Source organism: Psittacula echo (assembly GCF_963264785.1).
Source record: "Psittacula echo genome assembly, chromosome: 2".
Taxonomy (NCBI): Eukaryota; Metazoa; Chordata; class Aves; order Psittaciformes; family Psittacidae; genus Psittacula; species Psittacula echo.
In genome coordinates, this window is record NC_137737.1 from 60,920,030 (window position 1) to 60,944,285 (window position 24,256).

At 48.6% G+C, this 24,256-nt stretch overlaps 2 protein-coding genes across 2 annotated transcripts; both read right to left on the reverse strand.

The window, feature by feature from the left end:
- Positions 1-257: 257 nt before the first annotated feature.
- Positions 258-14,308, reverse strand: ASB10 (ankyrin repeat and SOCS box containing 10; the record flags this gene model as incomplete). The annotated part of the gene is made up of 9 exons (XM_080609657.1): positions 258-443; positions 1,269-1,382; positions 2,709-3,213; positions 3,751-4,018; positions 8,160-8,446; positions 9,387-9,522; positions 10,680-10,812; positions 11,287-11,314; positions 14,274-14,308. The coding sequence occupies 9 exons, from the start codon at positions 14,306-14,308 to the stop codon at positions 258-260; spliced, it is 1,692 nt and encodes a 563-aa protein (XP_080465783.1).
- Positions 14,309-14,697: 389 nt separating this feature from the next.
- Positions 14,698-21,241, reverse strand: H2BK1 (H2B.K variant histone 1; the record flags this gene model as incomplete). The annotated part of the gene is made up of 7 exons (XM_080609658.1): positions 14,698-14,743; positions 15,496-15,564; positions 15,730-15,809; positions 16,153-16,328; positions 17,279-17,332; positions 20,282-20,450; positions 21,125-21,241. The coding sequence occupies 7 exons, from the start codon at positions 21,239-21,241 to the stop codon at positions 14,698-14,700; spliced, it is 711 nt and encodes a 236-aa protein (XP_080465784.1).
- Between the last annotated feature and the right edge of the window lie 3,015 nt (positions 21,242-24,256).

Genomic DNA, 24,256 nt, shown 5'->3' on the forward strand with positions numbered 1-24,256 from the left:
TTTCCTACTGAGTCTGGAGTTTGTCCTGATTAGTACAGGTAAACAGAGTGCTCCAAAATAGGCGCATGAGGCAGAACACAAGGCTGCCTGCAACAGGGACACAGCAACAGGTTTGGCCTGGGGGGCTGACATGGCCTGGCAGGAGGTGTGCGAGGGGAAGGGGTTAGCGGGGAAGGGGTTAGCAGGGAAGGCACAGTTGGCACCACAGGGATGGAACATCTGCACAGAAAGGCGAAGTAGGACTGGAATCGCAGCCCTCAGTAGAGAACATCCTCGAAGCTGAGCAGCAGGAAACGGTGCAAGGCACTTGGCAGGTGCAGCTGGGACAGGACCAGAAGTAATCGGCCCTCCAGGAAGGTCCTGAGTGTGCAGCGAGCCAGATGCTGCAAGGAGCGAGGTCTTCGCTCCAGGGAAAAGAGTGACTGGTAGAAACGTGGGTATTTCTAGAGACAGAGAAGAGAGGATGACACACAGATAAAGCTAAAGATACCACCCTGGCAGCAGAGGTTGAACCAGACATCTCTCTACCTTAGTCACTATGGTGAAATAGTGTGGTCAGCAGAACTTGGGAAGTAATAATCCTCCTGTTCTCAGCACTGGTGAGGCTGCACCTCAAATACTGCGTTCAGTTCTGGGCACCTCCTTACAAGAGTGATATTGAGGTGCTGGAGCATGTCCAGGGAAGGGCAATGAAGCTGGTGAAAGGTCTGGAGAATAAGGCTTATCAGGAATGGCTGAGGAAACCAGGGTTGTTTAATCTGGAGAAGAGAAGGCTCAGTGGGGACCTTATTGCTCTCTACAACTACCTGAGAAGAGGATGGAGCAAGGAGGTGGCTGTTTTTTTCTCTAAGGTAACTAGTGATAGCACAAGAGGTAATGGCCTCAAGCTACGCCTAGGGGAGGTTTAGACTGGATATTAGGAAACATTCCTTCACCAAAAGGGTGGTCAGACATTAGAACAGGCTGCCCAGGGAAGTGGTAGAACCACTGTCCCTGGAAGTGTTCAGAAACCATGTAGGTGAGGCCTTTAGACATGGTTTAGTGGTAGACGTGCCCTGGGGTAATGGTTGGACTTGATGATCTTGAAGGTCTTTTCCAACCCAGCTGATTCTACGATTCTGTGGTGCTTCCTCCCTATCCCCCAACAGCACCACCCCTGTGCCCTGCAAATCTCCACCCAGCCCCAGCCCTGCCCCAAACTTCCCTCAGCCCCAAGCCTCCTCTGGCACCCTGTCACAGTAGCTCAATGGCAGGATGCGTTCCCTCACCTGTACAACCTCTGCTGGAACTGCCTCCATCCAGTCCTCGGAGACGCGCACATGGTCATAACTGTTCATCAGGGCCTCGATGACACGCGGGCAGGTATGGCAGTACCGCAGCACCTGTGCCAGGCAGAGAGCAGATGAACACTGCCTTTGGGCAAGGTCCTGCAAGTCCTACCTTCACCCCCCAAAAGCTGCTCAAAAATAGCCTTGGTAAACCTCAGGAACTAATGTCCTTCCCTTGTGCTGCCCCAGGATATCAAACCCACAACAATGGTGGGAAATGCCAGAGCACCACTCCTGTGACTGAGGGTGACTGAGCCAACATCCAACATGCACAGCATGGTTGCATTCACCACAACTGGGTCCCCACAGCCTCTCCTTGAGTGCAGGGGCTAACATACATGGCAGGGATGCAGAACTTCATCTGTCTCACTGCTGCAAGTAGCTTGCAAGCAGCCGACACTCTGCTTTACACCAGGCTCCTTCCCTCACATTTTTCTAGTTAGAGCACGAGCCATTCTGGGGCAAGGACTGACACTGATCTTGTGGGCAGCAAGACTAAGGCATATCATGCCTCTGTTGAGGGCTACACAGGGGTCTCAGGGATGTGTTATGCCTGTTTAGCATGGAGCTACAGAGACATCAGGTATCAGTGCTGTGTGTAACGAGTGTCCTAGGAAGGAATGTGCTCATGTTAGCTGTGACACAGAGCTCCAGGAAGACATCACATGTCTTGTGTAACACGTCTCTGGTGTGTACTATGTCTGTGTAAATGCAAGCAGCACACTGGTGCTCTGCATCTTACACCACCCATGTGGCCTTTGGAGCACACCCCGCCAATGCATAGCTGCACAGACGCAGATCTCCCCCGGCTCTTGGCTCCCACTCCCCATGGCCCAGGCCAGCAGTAGCTGTCAGAGTCTATTCTGGCTGTACGAGTGATCCTCATTATCTGGCGTTAATAGGAGATTAATTAGTGTTAATTGTTGATTTTCCTGTATTTTCCCAAAGGGGAGAGCAATCTGCTGATCTCCGGGCTGGGTAATTATTGCACTGCTCAGGAATTAAGACAGAAAATTAACCCTCTGTTTACTGATGTTTTCCAGAGGCAGCATGAGCTGGAGGGTATGGCCCAAAGAAGAAACATCCTCCAGAGGAAAAGACCGAACACTTTCCTGGGCAAGTGATTAAGGAAACTAGTAAGTACTGTCCACACAGCTTAGCAGATGGAAGTGGGAGAGTCCTACAGGAGAACATACCCCAGGAGAAAACTTTAGGAAACCCCTTACCATTATTGTCAATTTCCCCTCCCACAGCCCGTGGGAAGAGACAAGCAAGCAGGCTGGCACAGAACAAGCCCTTCTGCGACACAAACACCCTTGTTCTCACTGGAGCACATTCTCCCTTTCCCACCATGCTCCCACACGGCTGTGAGCCCCTCACCTTGAGAAGAGCACCAGGCCAGATGCGGATGGCACCGTAGTTGAGCAGGGCTTGCACCACAAGCTCTGGGTGGTGATCTAGCTTGTAGGCAGCTGCTTGCAGGATGTTGTGCAGTGCCGTGTTGCCGCTGTAGTTCATGACATTGACGTTTGCACCCCGGGCCAGCAGTAACTCTGCTATTTGAGCATTGGCATTCTTGCAGGCCAGGTGAAGTGGGTGCTGACGGTCCCGATCTGCAGCATTGATGCTAGCACCACTCTCCACCAGCAGCTGGCAGACCTGGTAGTAGCGGTCCATGTCCCGGGGTTGATGGGGCTGAGCACAGGCAGCATTCAGTGGTGTTTGCCCCTCCTCATTCCTTGCCTCCAGCTCTGCCCCGTGGCGCAGAAGCAGCTGGACGTGGTCTGTTAGGCCATGCCGTGCTGCTATATGCAGCGCTGTGTCGTCTTCCTCCTCTGTCCGACTCTTCACACTGGCTCCATGCTGCAGCAGCTGCTGCACACACCTATGTGGGCCAAGATGACTCAGTGACAGGCTCTCCTGTCCAGCTATACTACCTCCCCTCACCCCCATGTTTGTACCATCTTAGGGCTTTTACTTTTTTCAGAAGTCCAAAAATCCCTGCTGCTCATGCCCAGGAGCAGTTTAAAGCCAGATGACTGGTGGGTGGAGATACCATCATCCTAATTCTAGTTAAATCTCCACAGATGTGTAATACTGTGTCGTTACACCCAGAGTCTGCTCCCACACACCCACATCAGCCTGCATGCACAGTGCATGCCCTGAGCTTCAATGTGAACCATCAGCTCTGCATTGCTGGTGGGCAGCAAGACAGCAGCACCAAACTCAGCTGCATCAGCTGAGGACTACAGCTTGCAGGACTTCAGAGGCGATGCTGGTCCTGGAATAGGCAGTAAGGCCATCCCATTCAGCGGCTGTTGCTGCAACCACCAACCCACCTGCAGGGATAAGCTGGGTACCATTCTACAAAGGATAAGGCCTGAGGTGGGGAGATCCACTGTGCCCCCTCAGCAGAACTCACTCGATGGAGTCTGGGCTCTTGCAGAGATGCAGGGGCTTGTAGCCATCCTCGGAGACAGCCTCAGGGTCAGCACCAAAGCTGAGCAGCAGGCGCACGCAGTCTGTGCTGGCTGCTGCACAGGCCTCATGCAGGGCAGTCTTACCCCCTGGTGCAAAGTTGACTGCAGCACCCCTGATCAGCAGCAGCCGCAGGCAATCTGTGTAGCCCCGGCTGGCTGTGATGTGCAGCGGTGTGGTGAGCTCCTGCTCATAGCTCAGAGACCACAGTCCTGCAGGGAAAGAGAGGTCAGGGGGCTGCGTCCAGAAACAGCGCACAAAAGCGCTGGGTCCAGACCTGCCCTTTCCCCCAGGGTACCTCATATACATTCCCCACCCCCGAGAGACTCAGGTTTCCCCTTAAGGGACTGCTTCTTCGTGACTGTCTCTTCTCTGCAAGATCCCTGCCTTTTGACTAGCCTGCTGAAGGCAAAGATCTGGGGATAGTGCCTCGCACTGCACAGCCATGCTGATGCGGAGCTCAAAGGAGTAGCTGTGCCTTGGGCAGAGGCTGTTCCCAGGAAGTATGCTTTTCACCTGTGACTCAGTCATGCAGGACAGGGGTTGTGTTGACAGGAGTAAAGCGGATGAAGTGCCTGGAGCACAGGCACAGCTGAAAGCAGCAAGGTGGCTGGGAAGAGCACCAGGTATGAAGCACCACAAACACAAAGAACCAGACAGTAAAACAAGCAGGTTGACACACACAGAGGAGATTTTGACAAGTCATGAGCATGGTGCAGACAAGAAAGCTTCAGCATAGATGGACATCTAGGGCATAGGAGAGAGCAAGGGGCTGAAACATGCAAACTCAGCAAAGATGCTGGAACTGTTGCTGAGCTGGTGCAGTCTGCTGGCAAACAGCCTGCAGCGGTACAGAAAAAGGGCTCCTTAAATCATGTTTCTTGCTGCCCAACCAGGCTAGGGTGGAGAACCAAGTCCCAGACTTCATATGTTCAACATTACATCGCTCTCACCTCTTTCTCGCAGAAGCAGCATGCAATCAACTGTGTTTCCCAGGGCCAGGTTCGAACTGAACTATCTTGAGGACCTAATGCAGGGCTGTGACAGCTCCTTGGCCAGCACAGCCCACAGAGAGACCAGCAGCACAGGCTGCACACAAACAGAATAGGCACACAGAACCTGGTTACCAGGCTGGTCACAGCAGGAGCTTGAATCTCCTTTGCTAAGTGGAGCTGCTTTGCCAAGCAGCTTCCAAGCACTTGCACAACCCCTGCTAGAAGAGCCAGGTATCCCAGATGCACCTCACACTCCCGGACACATGAACACTCTCCCACAAGCAGGACAGGGGAACCCAATTACATCCTGGTGCTTTCATTCCCACCCTCATTCCTCCAAAATCCAATGAGCACCCATAACACACAATCCCAGCAACAGGAATGCCCTGCAGCATAAGCAAAAGGCTCTGAGCCCCTGCTGAGGTGGGGCACGCTGCCTGCTCGCTGCCCCCTGCATACTCAGCCAGCGAATGTTGAAGCGGTAGTTCTTCCACTCTTCCAGGTCACTGGTGTCAAACACTGCGTTGGGACTCAGGTTGTTCTGAGAGTTGCTGAGGATCTCGGCCACAACCTCCTGATCTCCAGTCAGCAGGGCCTGCCAGTAGGTCTGGGCAGGGCCATGCACCTTCTGTATGCAAATGGGCTCTTGGCTCTTGTCTCCTCTGCCTCTAATGCTGCCCATGATGCAGTACCCAGACTCTCCCAGACACCAGGGCAGGATGTGCTGCTGCTGCCTCCCCGGCCAGGCTCTGAGCCTGTAGGTGCAGCCCCACCAGTGCACTGTGCCCCAGTTGATGGGCTGCCTGCCTGCCCGCCCTGGGGCACTATGCAAGGAGGGCAGACATGCCACAGCACTGTTTGGCTCAGGTTGGGTACAGCTCAGGTCTCAGCTCTTCTATTCTGGGAAACCTTGTGACAGAATGTTTGGGCCAAGAGGCTGAGAAGGACAATCCTCTCGGGCAACAGTATCCCTACAGTCACTGGTTGTGAAGGGAAAACCCTTAGGCAGGGCAGGAGGGTAGAAGGGTAGCCTGAAGGGTAGAAACAGAGACATGACAGCACTAAGAAAAGGGAGGAAGTAGTCTCATGTCCAGCTAGCCTTCTGTCACCCAGCTGCTGCCATAAACCAGCAGCACAGCTCTGTCCAGCTCTTGGCTCCTTGCACATCTCCAGCACTGAACACACACCAGTTTGCTAGTTCCACCCGAGCCCTTGGCACTAGACAGGTTTTCAAACAAGCTAAAGGAAAGTTCATTTTAATCAAAGCTTAAAGACAAAGGACTTTGAAGATAAAGGTAGAAATATGTACAAGGATGGGAAACAGTGCATTATAAGAGAAGGTAATTATCCTTTAGACCCCTTCCTACTTTTCCTTGAAATTCAGCTTTACAGAGAGCTCCTGCATTGTTTTAGTACTCCTTTTCCCATCCTTTGACAGTCGCCTCACTTGGGGTTCTTCACTGCTGTCCCTTCACCTGAAATGGCTTTTTCTCCTGTCCCCACCAAGTTGTATAAACCCACCCTGCCTCTACTGTAGTTACAGAACAGCACACTTTGCTCAGAGTTTGTCAGCATTGTGTGTGCTTTTTGTTCAGACCATATGTTTTTAAGAACACATCAAACTGCATGGAAGGCTAGTAGTGTTTAGTCTAATTCTGTGGTGTGTAACTCTTCAGATCATTCAGCTAAAAACAAGTGACCCCAATAGACCACCAAGCAGCAATTACCCGGGGGACCAGAGAAGAGTGTGAGATAGGGAACTTTACCCTTCTCAGTAATGAAAATAAATGACCAAGTTCTGTACTGACAGTCTTCAGCATGCTCTGTCTGTGCTGACTTCACCATCTTGTCTAGCTAAAACGTAGTGCATGAAAGAATAAGCAGGGAAGCACCAGGCAGACTTTCTCACCTGATGGTATCCTCTATTTCCCCAAAGATATAAGCTGCTGTCCCACGAAGAGTCTAAGGTTCCCAATCACATACACATCACCAGGGAGGCAAAGGGCTGTGTGAGTTAGTGTCAGTAACACCATACAATGTACACTTCCTCTGGGCTTCTTAAAATATCAGTAGGGATGACTTGGGAAACACCAGGTCACTAGCGTCTACTTTAAGGTCATTGGCTGGCTAAGTTTTAAGAAACTGTCGCTATAGGCCAGTGAGATACAGAACCAAAGCATGAAGGTTTGCTTTGGTTGTTGTTCTATACCCTTATCTGATAAATTTGGCAGTACATTTTTGGTCTCTTTGGCTTGATGAATAATTTTGGTTGATTTTTTACGTCTTGAAACTTTGGTGGTAAGAACAATTTCTGTCTAAAGTTGCTTTATATCAACTGCTCTGTTATCTTTGGGACACAAATATTTACAAGCAAACTGACTTGCTGTTCAAGTGTCTGCCAGCCCAGCATAAGACAGGAGTTAAAATGTGCAATTAGTATTTTATTGACAAGTGGTTTCGGTTACACAAAGGGCAATACCTTTTGTATTTTTATCCTAAGTAGACTGTAACAATTCAAAATTGGGTTGTAACAAATCTTGGAAGTCAGTAAATAATCTTCACCACTCACAAGCACTTGCATCTACAAGCTTGTGCTATCTATTTGTCTCTTGGCAGCGTGGATTCCCACGCAAAACCTTCAGTCATGGTCCAGCTTTATCAATGTGCCCCATAGCTTTGTGCCAGGACACTTAAAAAGAGCACACACCTCTGGGAAAGTGGCCTTCATCATCCATTCTGGCACAGAGGGGCTTTTGTCACCAACCTTCTATGGAAAAGAATGGTGCATTTATGGCCCCTCTACACCTGACAGTCTCTGTCTTAAATTCTGGATGTTTGCCTGCACCACACTACTAACAGACAGAAGCAAGGACAACTGCACTTCCAGACTACTAATCCCTTTACTACCACTTCTCTGCTGTTCCCAAAGCATGTCACAGCCTCCAGTTTCTAATGAGCTGGAGTAACAGACCCAACTTAAGACATACGGCAAGAAAAGCATCCTTATGCCACCTGATGCCTTCTCACCCGAGCACTGCCTCCATCTCACTCATATTTCACATCTGTTCCAGCAATCTCTAACAGGACAGCCCTGATGTTGTTCCTTTCCAGCAGCACTTCCAAGGTCCCTATTCTCCCCAGCAGTTTGGCCACCTTCAACAAGACCGCTACCATTTGTTCAAAAGCACTGGAATCTTCCTTCCTCAACCAAAAGCCATTCTTCCTCAGTCTCTCTTCCACCACCCTGCTTCCACCACTGGGGATTCCTCTCAACACTTTTCTCAGGCATCAGCACTCTTTCTCTGGTCCCTATCCTGGGCACTTTCCATCCTCCCATGCCCCAGCCCTGCACACCCACCAAATTTCTTGCTAGTCCAGCGTAGCTCATCACCCTTGGTCTCAATGATGAGATTGATGGCTGCATCCTTGGTGAAGTACTTCTGCACCATCTCCAGGTCCCCAGTGAAGAGCGCATTCTGAACCAGCAGATCCCGGCACTCCAGTGGCTCCAAACGGCTGTTCTGGCATCCCTGGCTAGCTGGGCTCAGGCTGTGCTTACTGTGGTAGTAGTGGGGCCTTACATGCTGAGAGTACTTCCGCTCATCCAGCTGCCCCCCATCCATTTGCAGCAAGCGTGTGGTAGAGCTGAAGGGAAAGGTACAGTCCATCACAGGGGACAAACAGGGCAAGTCTGAGCTATACAATAAACAAGCTGCTGCAGGCAACAGCCTCTTATCCAAGGCTGTGTCCTTTGCAGGTTACTCCTGGGTTCCAGCTTCCCAGTGTCTGGCTGGATTCAGGAATGACTTGACTCACTCATTATAAATAGTCCTGGTTGGCAGCTCCCGTTCATCACCTCCTTCCAAGAGATTATTTTCAGCTGCTGGATGCAATCACCAGCACACATTAGGTACAGGAAAAGGGTAGCAGGCAGCCTTGAAACACTCTTTATGTACTTGCTTGTTTGCTCTGCAAAGTCTCTGCTCTGCACTGTTCTCCCACTTGGAATGAAACAGAGCAAGGCCACAGTCCAAGCACAGCTATGGAGACCTCTTGCCTCACTCACATGTGGTGAGCTTCACCATGCTCATCCCACCATAGGTATATCGGTACACACACTCCCAGTGGCCTTTCTCTTTGGCACACACAGTCCTTCCAGAGCCTCTCCCCACTCAGTGGTTTGTGCTCTTATGCACAAACAGTGACCAAAACTGACAAAGAGCTGTTCTGTCCCAAGACAACTTGTACAGAGCTCATCAGAACTATTCATTAACTTACTTTTTCTTTCCCCTTTCTCATCTCTCCCTTCTACCTCCTTCACTTCTGCCATCTCTTACACTGCCCAGAGCCACCTTTTACCCAGGGCTTTCTTCATTTACCAGTTCTGCAGAGAGAGCAAGTTTGTAGGGGGTAAAAAAAGGCTGCAAAGGAGGGTCATAGCCCAGAAGATAGAAATGGGTTTGGGGCAGGAGAAATGACTGGCCACTTGTCCAAAGCACAAAGGAAATGGGACAATCAGGCTGAAACCAAACGGAGAGGAATAGTCAAGCAGGCAAAAGCAGAGGAGACAGGATGAATTACCTACAGGCTCCTTTCCCTGTAGATGGGATCCACCTTGCTCAGCAGCTTTAGGAGCTCACATACCTTGTTACTAACAAAGTCATCCATGTAAACTACAGGCCTAAAGATGTAGCATATGGCCGGCCCTATCAGGTCAGAGACTACCCAGGAAAACATGATTTAATGCAGGTATTAGCTAGTCATATACACTAACCTGGATGTATTAAATGCTGCCACTTTCAGAAGCTCCTGATGACACATAGTAAGCTACTGGAGCCCATACTGTGCACTTTGTTTTCAAGTCTTAAACTATTAGTTCCTCATTTTCTACCTTAAGCATTAATAAACCCTGGTTTTGCTTGACTTTTAAACCTGACGGGTATACAGAAGCTGCTGTGCTACACTGAAGCCAAAAGCAAAGTACACACCTCTGCAATAGAGTAGATGAAAGGAAAGAGGGAGCTGAAAGAACTTGCACACTGATTATAAGGGGAAACAAGCAGCTAGATCCTGCTAGTCTGCAAAAGGGTAATGCAAGTGGTAGCCAGCAGCTGCTGTTCTGGGAAAGCCTTTACTCTGGCAAGCACAGAGTCCCTTCTGTAAGCAAAGGTAGCAGAGAGAGACCTCATGGAGCTTTGGACCAGGCTCCAAGGAAAGAATAAGTGGAATATGTGTGATCCTCAAGACAACATTACTGAACTGAAGCCCTCGTTTACAAGTAGGCCATGAGACATGGGGACTGGGTTAGAGACCCTCGTGTGAGTAAAGGAGGTTGTCCCTCAAACATTCTTCAGGACTGCTCTTGCACAGCAGCACATGGGTTGGAGTGGTAACCACTCTTAGTAACACTTCTCTACTGCTCAGGAGCAACTTGCTATGGCAATAAGTCATTCAGAAGAGCTTTCCAGGCTCACTTCTGACACAAGCAAGCCAGCTTCTCAGGAAAGAGGACCTGCTAAGGACAGCACATGGCAGGGATTGTGAACTGTATTATTAAAAATTCTAACCCAGCTGGAAGGAAAGTTTGAATATAGAAGCTGACAGCCCATCAGTCTCTCTCTCTGGGTCTCACCTCCTTCCTCATGGAAGGCCTTTTACAAAACTAATGCTTGTTATTCCCAAACCAGACTACTGACAGCTGCAGCAACTCCGTTAGCTGCAGTGTCAGAAGCAGGTGACAGAGGCCTTAACCAGAGCAGAAGTACAGGGGTCTGAAGCGGGGAACACAGGCAGACACATGGCCCAAACAGCAAACTTCAGGTGAGCCACCCCAAATCCACTCACAGCCTTGCTCAGTTTGCTGCCTATGCATTCCTACCCATGGTGCCTGAAACATTGGGCTCTCTTCCTGACCTTACTGCTGTTGCCTTTGCTTTGTGTGGCTTCTCATCTTCCTGGTCCACTGCTACATTCAGGATCTGTGGTTTCTCTTCCAAGAGCTCGTCATCAGCCTGGAGAGGAGACAACCTCAACATAGCACCTGGTTGATTCCTGATTCACCTCTAACACCCCACTAACACTGGACCAGGAACACTGTCCCTAGGGGTCACATCACATATTAGCCATTCCCAGCCTAACCCCTTCCTGCACATGGTCACAGGTTGCACAAAGCAGTGGTTAAGTTGAGCTTTCTCCAGGAAGAAACAGCCATGAATACCTTCCTGAGCCTGAGAGCTCTGCTCTTGAACTCCATCAATCTCAAAAGCCTTTCCATTTACCTTCAACATCTCCAAGTAAAACAGTTGCCAAGTAGGAAGGTCCACAGGGCTCATCTGCAGGAAGATATCTTTTCCCACCTCTTCTCTTTTATGTCTTGATCAGCTTCAGGCCATGGACTGTTTGCAAAGATGAGGCAGCTGAACTTCACCACACTCACTCTTTCAACTCCATTTTCCCCTACCTCCCAAAGACACTCTGTCTTTTACCTGAGGCATCCCTATCTCCACACCATATCTGTTAAGAGAACATCTCATCACATCCAGTTCATTGTCATGTTACACCCTTCCCACTTGTGAATCAGCCCACTGCCACCATCAGGGAAGAACTGCTGCCTTTCCATAGCAGGGCCCATTCTGTTCCCTACAGCACCTCTGACCCATCTCCCTTGGAAGGGCAGTGGCACAGGCAGCTGACAGGAATGTAACACAGCCTGGCTTGATTGAGCTGAGCCACCATGCACATGAAAAATGAAGCTTGGCAGACAGAACAGCCAGGTTCTCCCCACCAGCACACAACACTCAGGGTCTCAGCAGGTAAAGCCAAGCATCCCATACGCATGCAAGTCCAAATGCCTGCATTTGGCATTGCCCACCATCCACACCAAGATGTGCTAATAAGCAAGCACCTGGAAACCCAAAATGGACTCATGCGTCTTGCACCACAGCTATGGCCACAAGAAGTGGTAAATGGAGAGCAGATACCCAAAGACCTATGCACAGAAGACAAAATGTAGTGTCCTGAGGAATAAACCCACCCCAGACAGACTCTTTGAAGGCAAGGTGAAGGTTTCAGCTGGAGCCTTACTACTCACAGGCACATACACAGGGAGGGAACAATTAAGGCAATACCCCACACATTACCATCCACAAACTCATGCATATAACTGTGCAAAGTTTCAGCCATTAAGTATCAGCCTCTGGTTTCTTGATCTGTGTTGCATTTAGAGCAGCTCCATGGCATGCAGCTCCCTTACTTGGGCAGTACATTGTGAATGCTCCATTCATTGCTAGCAGAAATATGGATGAAGGCAGCACATGAGCACTTCCTTGCCCCAGATTATATCAGTTAGCACCCCTTCAGCATAAGGCTGTGGGACCCAGCCCCTTCATCCCAAGACCATCCCAATACGTTTCCCAAACACACTGGAAATTCAGACACATCAGCCCTGCGGTGGGATGGGGGGAAATTCCACCTCCTGAGAACATCTGCTGCCTCAACCACAGATAGTCCCCATGCTTTATACCCTGGCCTTCCTCCTCTGATTTGACCACCTTTGCCCCAGCTCCAGCTTTGCTTCTGCCCTCATACCTGCTCAGCAGTCTTTGAGAAAATTATGTTAGAACATTTCCTATTCCAGAAAGCAGCCAGCAAGGTCACTGTGCAAGGGACATAGATGTCAGAACCCAACGTGCCCTTAAGTATACCTGTGGGCTTGATCCTCACCTCACACATTTGGTTACAAGGTGGCACCAAGCAAAACCACAGCTAAGACCCTGGCTAATAGAGCCTGAACTCAATCAGGAGAGGACAAAAGGAGAAGACTGAACACTGTTCATGCCACCAAGGCCAACAGGATAAAGTGGTACCAGGAGCCCTGTACTGCCAGGGCAGATTTCTGTTTTGCACAGGTTGGGAGGACGGAAGAGGATGCCCATGCAGCAGTCAGAGAGGAACCGGGGATAGAGGGACAGACAGCAAGGCCACCCTTCCATTCAGCCACTAGCCAGAACTCAAGAAACTGCTGCTCAAGATGCTGCTCCATCTGTTCCCTCCTGCCTGGTCCCTCCAGCTCACGTAGCTTCCCATGGACACTCAAGAGTACATGCTGCTGAGCTTCATAGTCAGCCTGACACCGGTGCTGTAACTCTTCTCCCAGCTGCACCCAGAGCACAGCAGCTGAAAGCATAAGGGCTGCAGGGTCTGGAGCCTGCAATAGCACAAGTTCAAGCACTTGTCAGAAAGTAAGCACAGCTCTGCACTGAGCATGGAGCACAAGGACAGCACAGTCCCATCACCAAGCATGCTCTACACATCCCATTTCAAAGGCCAGCACCCAACTGCCATGACCATGCCCCTTGCTCCTCTTGCTGCGGACGACACCAGGCCTGACTATTTAAGTAAATTTCTCCCTAGTGCTGAGCAGAAGCAGCCGTGGTGGGGAAGAAACATTAGGAGCATCGGAAAGAGGTTGTGCGAGGAGTGAGCAGCGTGCGTGTAAACGAGCCTGTAACGAGTTTGTAATATGCATGTGCGGCGCGGCCTGCGCAGCGTCATCACAATGGCACAGGCACTTTCCCGCCTCATTGCCTCCCAAATGGATTTTAAATATCATTCCGAGGACACAATTATTTAAAACGCTGAACTAAACACTCGCTAATGGGAAAACGGCGTGTGGCCTGCAGCAGCCATTCCTCATGGGGCCACTCTGCCCGTGTCATCCTATTCTCCAGTCCCACACCCTGCATGAGGCCACATGGAAACAACCTCCTCCCGCTTGGAGGCCATGCAGGGTACCACTAGGTAACTGTCCTGAGCCCAGCCCAATACACATTGCTTATGTGAGAACATGCTTCTTGTCCTCAGGTCCCAGAGAAGCACTCTGCCCTGTTCCAAGCTTCTCAGCACTGGGGGCACAGCAAGGCAGTCACTGGGGCTGTAACGATTGTTGGCTGCAGCTCCGTATCAGAAATCACCTTACCAGGCAGCAGGTCTTTCAGTCCTGTCCCCCCCTGCCATGTTTGGCAGCAGGTAATACAGGGCTGCAAGAGGAGAGGACATTAGAAGAAGGATGCCTTCTGACTCCCATTGTTACATGGCCCTGGATATTATGGATATCAAATAAGACTTTTTCACATAATTAACTTCTGAATACATCCCCCACCTCCGCTGCACAATCCCAAGCAGGGAAGATGAAGCAACATTACTGTTGGCTGCATCCGAGACTCCAGAGTGAAAAGAATATGAAGAGAGGGAGGAAAAATAAAAAAACCCCAAACCCCACAAAAAAAACCCAATGAAACAAACTATTTGTGACAATCCTTGCTAGGGAGAACTTAGATGGAGACACAGCTCCAAGGATGCCACAGACCCTCAGTCCCATTACAGTACTGGCAGCATCAGGGATAATAGAGCCCCAAACAGCAATGTGTGTGTTCATGGAGGAGCATCTCTCTGACCTTCGATCATCACTCACCTCTCATTCTCTGGGCAGCGATTCTGGGCCACCATGAGTTACAGACTCAGAGTTACCATTACTCAGCGACAACAGCCTACCTCAAACCAAACCAGAAAGGGGAAGGAACATAGATCAGCCCTGTCCCTGCACACCAGCAGCTGAACACAGAGGGGATGGAAGCCCCTTGCTGGAAGCCTGGCTGCACTTCAGAGGTTCATATTTTAGCAGCTTTGGCATCACCAGAGCTATCCATCACCAGCTCATTTTCCTCTTCCTCATTCCTGCCTATGCTATTTGGAACAGTGTCTAATGATGCACCAGAGCAGCCACCTGGCAGCACTGCTGCCAAGGGATGCAACAACATGGGAAGAAAAATGCACGCAGGTCTTCATACTGGTGCCAGCCTCCATTGTCCAGAAAGCTCCTGCCCCTCAAACCCGCCCTACTCATCATAGGCCTCAGAGATGCTTTGCCTCTTGGTCCCCACCCTATGAGAGAAAAGAGCACATAACTCTTACCTCATCGTTCACTTACAAAAATGAAAACAGAGAACACAGGCATTACTGATACTTTTATGAACATTTTGGTTCAGTTTGTCACACCATAATGTTCTTTTGAGGGGGTTGAAGAGTGGACCAAGGGAAAAAAAAAACAGAGGTTACTTTTAGCCCATGGACATGTATAGCTTGGTAAGAACAAATCAGATTAACATAGACATGGGGTCAGGGACACGCAACATGGCAGTGCTGCAGTGTTGCAGCATTAAGAACTCAGTGGGAGACTTGCAAGGACACAGGCAGACTTGGAAAAAGACAAACTCACACAGACCAAGGCAGCCCCAAAACGCTTTAAAAGAGTGCCTGCCTGGGCTCTTAGTTAAGGTCTGCTTTTTACCATAACCTGAGTGTTTCTGTGTCATTTTGCAGTGACCAATTTGTTGTAAATCCCTGCTGGTTGGCTGGTTGGATCCATGAAGTCACCACGGCACAAACAGGGCCACAAGTCCAATCTGGAAGAAACTGAGCTGTGGAGCAGTGCTCAAAACATCTAATCTGTGCTAAGCATGAGGAGTGGTCCCTCAGGAAAGAAAACTGCTCATGACATCCTGTATCAGTGCAGCCCTATGGGTATGCACTGTGGGGAAACAATGAGCACGACCCCTGCACAGTGAAAGATGAACCCAGCCTCATATGGGAAATGCAAAAAAAGACAATCTGGGCAGGTTCAGGGCAGAACTCACCATTCCGAAAGCAACCGTCTCCTGCCTCCAAAGCTAGGTGCATCTGCGCAGCAGGCCGCCCTTCCAGATCTGTGAGGAAAAGCAGGGATGTAGTGAGAGGAATGCTAGGCCAGTCATCAACTCTATTCTTCCAGCATTTAGGGGAGGAAAATAAAAATGAGGTGAGTGGACATCAAGCAGGATGCACAAATTCTAGTACTGGAGAATCGAGCACCTGCACCACTAAAGCCTTACTCTTTTTGGGCTCGTCCAGTGCTAGATACAATACCAGATACTTCCAGGAGACAGCCGCTCATCTCGCCATAAATCAGCACCTTATCCACACAGACATCGGCCAGTTACCTGCTAAGAGAGCCAGGGTACCACGTAGGGAAGTCGCATGGTCCACAGGCAGCCTGCTTCGAGCTGGACAGCACCAGGATCCTGCCTTTGCAGCAGAAATATACCGGGCATCAGGTAGGCAGAGAGAACCACCTCCAGGGCAGAAGCAGAACTGCAGTTCCAAGCTATTCCATGAGCACTCTCCGTCCCGCAAAAAGCATAACTGCACATCCTACAGCCAGGAAAATGTGAGTGCTGCTGGAAAGAGGAAGAAAACTCAGACAGTGGGGCGTAGGGAGCAATAGAACAGACTGGGCAAGGAAATGGACTGCTCACCTTCTGGATGCAAACAGCAGCCTGCTCACAGTCCCATTTCTGGACTTTCCCGGGTCTGATGCCGCATCCAGATGAGTCTCCACCATGAACCTGGCTCACAGGCAGCCCTGGCACAGCCACTCTGTCACCTGCACCAGCTGCACAGCCTCTCCCCACAGGACAACTGGCCACAAAGGCTAAACGAAATAGAAATACAGCCCTGCTGGGCAAGATTTTGCTCCCATCACTGCTCAGGACCAGTTCTGACTTGCAGGCAGGGCACTATAAAGAAAAGAGCACTCTTCTGTGCTGTTCTACGACCAGAAGGAGTGGAGTACCACTACAAGCTCTTTTCCCCCTCCCCCATCAAACACCATACCGCAACAGCATGGCTGAGACTGAAGGTGATCTGCTCAGTCCCAGTTCTGCTGCCCCCTGTACTCTAGGAGCAGCACGTGCATCTCATCTGGTCCGTGCTACTGAGCTAAACTCACCCCAATTAGACAGAAACAAGCATTTGTCACAGTTCCATAGATCATGAAACTCAGAACCACCTCACAAGCCTTGTGAAGTCCACTACTACCCCACGTACTGTCACCAACACAACTCTGGTTCCTCCTGACATTCCAACCCCAAGTTTTGCCTACACTGGAAGACCTTAGAACTAAGCATCCACTCCCAACCTGAAACTGGCAAAGGACCTCCACCACGTCTTTCCTTTATGCCACCACAGATACCAAGGTGGCACCTCCATGCAGGAACCCAGGGACAGCCCTGCACACCCTTAGAAGGTGCTGCACTCATGGGACAGTCGGGCTGTCCCCTTACAGCACAGGAGATCATGCTCTCCACCATCACTCTGGACACAGCACTCACTCAGCCTTATGGGCTGCACAGGCTGCTTATGGACAGACAGAATCTGCTAATGCTCCCTTCAGGGCCCTGGCTCATTCATGTAGGGAGCACCTGGAAGCTCCCAGCCAGCCTGAGGACAATCAGGCAGGACCAGTCATTAACGTGATGGCCCAAGGCAAAACACAGGATGCTCAATCCTAGCCCTGTTTATAGCCCTGCAGGACAAAGTTCTTTCTTCAAAGGCACTGGAAGCAAAAACAGATGATGGCCACAAGTCCTAGAAAGAAAATACCTGTTGTTTCTTCTGTCAGTCCAACTCCTTTTGCACTGTTTCTTCCTCCCTTACCTGAAAGGGAGAAATTTTTCACCAAGAGGAAAAAAACCCAAACAAACAAAGAAAAACCTTCAGAACCCATCAGAAAAAACAAAACACCTTTGAAAACAATTTATAAACAGAAGAAAACCCCTCTACCCATTGCTAACTGCACCCCACTGACACAGAGGGATTTAGTCTCTGCTCTGACTGTTACAAACTGAATAAACAGTGTGCTGATAACTTGGGCTGGTGCAAAGAGGCCCAGCACAGAAAGGAAGCACTTGAGGAAGAACAGCAGGAAGCTCAAAGACAACATAAGCCTTTAACAATCAGAAACCTGAAAACTGAAATAAGGAGATTGGAGAACTCCGGAAGAACCCATCCTGCTTTCCATAATGACCCTAACTTTCCACAAGTATCCCCTGTAATCTCTGCTCGTAGTTGTGTTTTGTTGTTTTCAAACAGCAGCTGTTCATCCAGTCCTACCAAACAATCCAGATGTCCACAATTCAAACTGCCTTATAGTTTGTAATGCAAAGATTAAAGACATGATCTGTGTTTTTATGCATTTATTCACAAACAGCCAACAGGAGGTTTTGCTTTTTTAGTTGCATTAAGTTTGGATACCAACTCCTACAGGACTCCACAAGACAAAGTTTCCATTTATGATCTCTGTTAACAATTTGCCGAGAACTGAAGAGCTCAGAGAAATCAACCTGCTATCGGGTGCTCCATAGTTGACATATGGAGCTAATTAAAACTTAAGTGAATCTTCCTAAAAGTCATAAATGACAAGTCTGTGATGTTATCAATCAAGTCCATGATTTGGGAAAATAAGATACATTGTACATAAACCACTTCAGTGCCTTATGCTCTAACCCCTTGATTTATTATTAAGCAAGTCTTAGAGAAGGGTTTCCTTTATTTTACCTGGAATTAATCATAGACTAACTGGCCCACACTTAATAATTCCATCCTCGTTTCCCAGAGTGAAGCACATTCCCTCTCTGATCCTTTCCTGCTACTCCAGGTTTGGTTTTGGCTTTTTTTGCGTTTCCTGTTTGTGTGTGAGGGGTGGGTGGGTGTTGCTTAGTTATTTATTTTTAAATAAATGCCAGCAGACCAGAGAACTCCAGCCCATTTCTTCAAAACCCAGACAAAAGTTATGGACACACCTGTGGAGATTGAAGACATGGACTTTGGCAGGGTATAGGCCAAAGACCTTTATTGCTTCACTAACAGGCTTTTTATACTATTGCTCTACAAGCATGCATCGTCAGAAACAGTCTGATAGGGTACTGCCTTGTGTTCACGTGTTTCTACTGCTATACTGATTGGTTCAATGCTACTGTCCACGCGTTCCTTCAGTCGTTAGCCGAGTTCCTTTTTTTGGCTGCAAGCTCCTTCTCCTGCCCTCCTCCGCTTCAAGGACACAAGGCCAGTTCATCAAGGTTAAGCTCGCTCTGGCCCTGGTACTGTCCCACACACACCAACCTTGAAGCAGTTGTCCCATCTAGCTGCTATTTAACAACTTTTTCTTACCCACGAATGAACAAGGTAATATCTTTTTTGGTTTAATAATACTTCTTTAATCAAACAGAAAAAACTTTATTAGAAACAGATGGTATTGCTGTACTTACTGCGTACTTCTTCATGCCAGGATTTTTGTTGTTGTTTATGTGTAGAAGCTTGTATTAATTTCTCTACTACCTACAGATACCTTTAACCTCTATAAAGGAGGCATAATGCCTACAGCCAGCAGGTATTTTTGACTTATCTATGCTACATCTTAGTTACACCACCCTCCAACACCCCAGCTGCAGCTTTCTCTGAGCCAGGTTTGGTTTTCAGTTCAACTTTGAGCTCACTCCATCACCAGGTCCCAATTCTATAAACATCTGCAAAGGTTTTAGAAAACTTACTTTATTTTGCTGCCACCTTCTTGAAACCAATTTGACAGAAAACTTTACTAACAGCTTTCCTCCTTTGAAGTGTGACACTATTGACACAACTTCTCTGTCTGCTCACCATGCTTATGATGAGGACAAGACCTTAGTAGCAGCTGACATCAAAAGCCAGTGGCTAGACCACCTTTATTTGCTGTAAAGGGGTGAGACTACAGGTAACTCAGTTGAGCTGCAAGAGGTTGTAATGGGAAAATGCAGAACATTCAGATGCCACAGCAACTTCACCAGCTTGTATCAAGCTTCCAACATGTGTTCCCCCCACTGTAACTTGATTAGAGAGGAGCATGTGAAAAGTAATTTAGCCTGTGATAAACTAGGACAGGTTTGTGCTCAATTCTCTTTCCGGATCACTAGTTAAACCAATCCCACACTCGTTTAGGTGAGCTAGGTCCCAGGCTGAAAGTCTTTGCAGTGGCCAGCAGCATGCCAAGAGAACTCTTCACCTTTTCCAACACTTGCATCCTTCCTGCTCCTAAATTTGGATTAGCATTCTGCTCACTCCCCCCTTAGGAAACACCCAATCAGCAGCTGAAGAACTTGCAGCTGAGATTCTCACCAATGGGAGCTCCCAGCATTTCTCACTCCTTACCGAGGCTGGACCACCACAGACACCACAGCAGGTAGAACCATCCCTCTTGTTCTTCTCCTATTGCCTACAGCACCAGCCAGGAGCCCCAACCACTTCCACATGTTGAAGGCAATGGCTGCTCCATACCAAGTCAGCAGTGGGAGAAGGCGATAGGTAGGACCAGAGCAGGATCTCCTCCAACCTCCCACCCCACTGAAAGCTCTGACCCAGCTCCTTGGGCCCTCACCAACACCTGCCAGCCCTGTCCATGGTGATGATGAACACCCACTGCCTTCTCCTCCCATCCTTCCCCCCTAGCAGCACCATGACAGGGAGGCACACTCAGTGCAATGGGACTTTATTGGGGTCTGGCCAGTCACTTGCTGCTGGTGTATTTGGTGACAGCCTTGGTGCCCTCAGAGACAGCATGCTTGGCCAGCTCACCAGGCAGCAGGAGCCGCACGGCCGTCTGCACCTCCCGGCTGGTGATGGTGGAACGGTGATTGTAAAGGGCCAGGCGAGAGGCCTCCGAGGCCAGACGTTCAAAGAGGTCATTGACGAAGGAGTTCATGATGCTCATGGCCTTAGAGGAGATGCCAGTGTCCGGGTGCACCTGCCGGATGGTAATCAAGCACTGTCTCACACACCCATCATCCTGAAGTGGGGTCCACACTTCCCCCCCGCTTCAGACAGAGCACTCAAACTGCACAGGGACCCTCATTTGCCAACCTGAGGGTCTCAAGTCCTGTGCCACTTGCATTAGGCTGAAGAGAGGCTTTGTGATTGCACTGGCAGGAGCCTCCACACAATCCCTTATGGAAAGTCAGCCTGTGAGGAGTGGAGGTAGAACATGAACTCCAAGTCTTGCCTACAGGATCATGCAGGCAGCTGAGGTCTAGACAACTCATGGTTACCTATGAAAAGGTCTTTTGCTCATCTCCCCAACAGGAATTACCAGAAAGATTTAAATTCTTACACAGAGGGCCAGCACTGGCCCCATTGCCTTTTACTCAATGATTTCTTTAGGCAAAGCTATGTACTAAAGCTTATTCTCACCAAGAAACCCTTTCTGATTTAAGCCCATTTCTTGCCTTGCCTCTTGGCCAGAATCCCCCCTACCATGCACTTTTGAGACTCAGCTGGGGCTCTCTTGTATCCACTTATTCTGTTCTCCATCTCCCTAATAAGCAGATTTTCCTTCCTTACTCTTTAGGCAGCTAACATGCAATGGGCAGAAGTGATTTTACATGTGAAGCTGTTTCTAGCAGAAAAGAAACATTTGCTCACCTGCTTCAGTACTTTGTAGATATAGATTGAATAGGTTTCCTTCCTCTTCGGCTTCTTCTTGGACTTCCTGTCCTCAGAGGCAGAAGCATGACCACGCTTCCTCTCACCTGCATTCATCTCAATCTCCAACTGAGCAAGCTCTAGCAGACCAACCAGTAGGTGCCATGGGGCTGGTTATATACTAAAGGCAGCAGCACCTCACCTGCCTCAAGTGCACTCCAAGGAGTAGAACAAACACACACCTGTAACTGATGATTCCACTTTTCACTAAATGAAGGGCAGCTAGCATGGGAGGACCTTGGACGTTACTGACTCGATTAACTTTTCAGACCTGAGAAAAGGTCTGAGAGTAACATGAGGAAAGAGGTGGGCAAGAGCAATAGCATCTCATTCACATCTCATTCAAGTGTCAGAGGAAAGCTATTCCAAGGTTTTGGTGAAAGGAGCCTTCCTGCTTTGGTAGAGGGTGTAAATTGGAGTACTGCTTTCAGAATCAAATGGGTGGAACCTCTCCTGTGCTATGTAACAGACGATGCAATCAGTGGAGAATCAGTAATTGGAGGGAATATCAGTCTAGTGACTGAACTATAAACATCCCAATAGCCAGTATTCCTCCCACTATCTCAGATAGCCTGCTCCTGGGAGACCTGCCTGCTATACATAACAGGGCCTTGAAGGATGGAAGGGAGGCAGTGGGAGGGTGAACATCCTGAATATGTATTTGATCTTGGAAATCAGTGATCGCACCAGTGTTGATAATTATGATGGAGGAATTAAGCCAGGAAAAAACCCATGTGCAGCAAACACAGTACAGAAGTGAACAAAATAGAAAGCTTCCTGCCCTTCAGATAGAAAAAGAAGCCTTTCTCTGAGCAGGCATCACATCAGGTGTTTCATAAAAGGCTAGTACCTTTGAGGTATTACCTCAGGTACCTTTGAGATACATAATGTACCTTTGAGGAAGGAGGCACTGGTATCTCTGTGCTGCCATCCACACTGTCCCCTGCTCAGGGCCTACATTATACTGGCATGTTCTTAGCAAATCACATCTTCCAAGGAGTGAGTTCAGGATACTTGCTCATCAGTCACTGTGCCAGTGCTTGTGCAGACAATAGTGTTTCACTGAATTTAGTTTTATTCTAGGCCTGTCCTCATGGGAAGGCACCTGGTCACTCACCCTTGGTGCAAATAAAAATCACAGTGACAAGCAGGGTCTAAATATCACAGAAGGGCTTCTTGCATGCAAGAACTGAAATATTAGTGACCAGGTGGAACATGCTAGAATGGTCACATCAGTGCATTCATGACAAGGAATAGGCTTGGGCATTGAAGATACGAGGTAGTGGGATCCTTCTGGGAACAGTAGTGACTCATACTGAGAGCAAGGAGCAGGCAAAATCACTTCTTGTGTTTTCTATGAGGTCATGCATTGACAAGGACCAGTACAGGGCTTCTCTCCTGATGTACATTTCACACACTAGTTAACAGACCTGTAAATAGCTGAGATCTTTGTGTTGGGGAAGATTGTTCACTGCAGCTGGAGCTATTTTACCTTTTCTCCCAGTCATAGCAAACAAAGGCTCTTTCATGCTAAAGGAGCTGTTAGCCGTTGTACCTCCCCACAGCTACTGCTGCATCTGGCACCAGCAGTTATATGCACACAGCTTGGTTTTTGACAAAATCTTTAGTTAGAAGAAAGCCCTTTGGTGAAGAAAGAGCAGTGACTGCTCACTCAGCACTAAGCACAAGGAGCCATTATATAGCAAGGGCAGAGGCTCATCCACTGAGCAGTATGGTCAAATCTGTACTCCCAGATTGGGGAATTACCATCCGCTTCCCTAGATTGCATGTGCTAGAGGCTGTCCAGTCTGGAAGCCATGCGCTCATCTTGACTTATTCTTGTGCTATTTTTGTAGTTTATGGGCCGACTCACAACACAAAGACAAGGGAATCCCACAATCTTGCACTTGATGTAGTATCTGCCACTTCTGGCTGTGGCTGTGTCACTTTTAGACTTGAAGCAAGAGTAACGTTGTAGAGGCTCAAGGCCACTTCTTTCACAGAAATGACAACCCTAGCAGCTAAGGAGCAATTCTCGTAATTTACCTAGATACAGTTTTGCTTTTTTGCATGACCAGAAAAGGCCTAGCTCAAATAGTTTAAAATGCCACTGCTCAGCTAGTGGCTGTGTTTCTCACAGACATCAGTACTACAGGCCATATACCTGCCACGGCTGCTTCAGTGCAGTTTAACAAAGTCTGAAATAACAGACTGATATGGCATGTATGAATATATGCTTCGTTTTACAAGTCTTAGCCTATTGTGACCTCTTGTGCAGCTACAGCTACTTTTGCACATGTAATTACCTGTGGTCCTTGTTTGCTAAATCAGAGACCTGTCTGCAACTGAGAAATTCTTCATGTTTTGCAGCAGCAAACAGCTAACACAGCTAGAAAAATTCTCAAACTACTGTCCATCATGCTGGCTGTCATCCCAATGTTCCCATGCCGTTCTCAGGATTTAGTATTCCTGAAGAACTCAGTGTAAGGTTTTATCCTAGATTTATTATTGCTACCATGGCTCTCAATTACAAATCTGAAATGGAGAGATTAGAGTTGTTGCCAAATGTTTGCGCAGAATCAGGAAGAGCAGAATGAACAGCTCTAACCTCAGGCAGGACTTCATGACCTCATCATTCTCACAGCTACTTTGCAACCCTTTCCAAGTCACCAAAATCTTTCTAAAACCTAGAGAGCAGAACAAAGACATGCATTCATCTATTCTTGTTTCAACTTTTGTGACACCAATCAGCCTTTACAGTAATTACTTATGTGTGGGTTGCTTTTACTCTTCACTGTCTGTTAACTTCTGAGTACTACACTGTGAAACTTTTCAATGCAATCTAGCCTTTTCTGCAGAACTTGAACAGCATTTATACTAACCTGCATTATTTCCTCAAAAAAAAAATACTTCCCCCCTCAGATCATTGCTAAACCCACTGAAAAACCTGAATGTTCTGCACTGTCTACTGGAGGCAGGTCCCGTTGTGACATTCGTCCCGCAGATGATATGCAGCGCTTCTATAGCAGCAGTCACAACTTGGATGGTTCAGTTGGAAAAAAAACCCAAGGA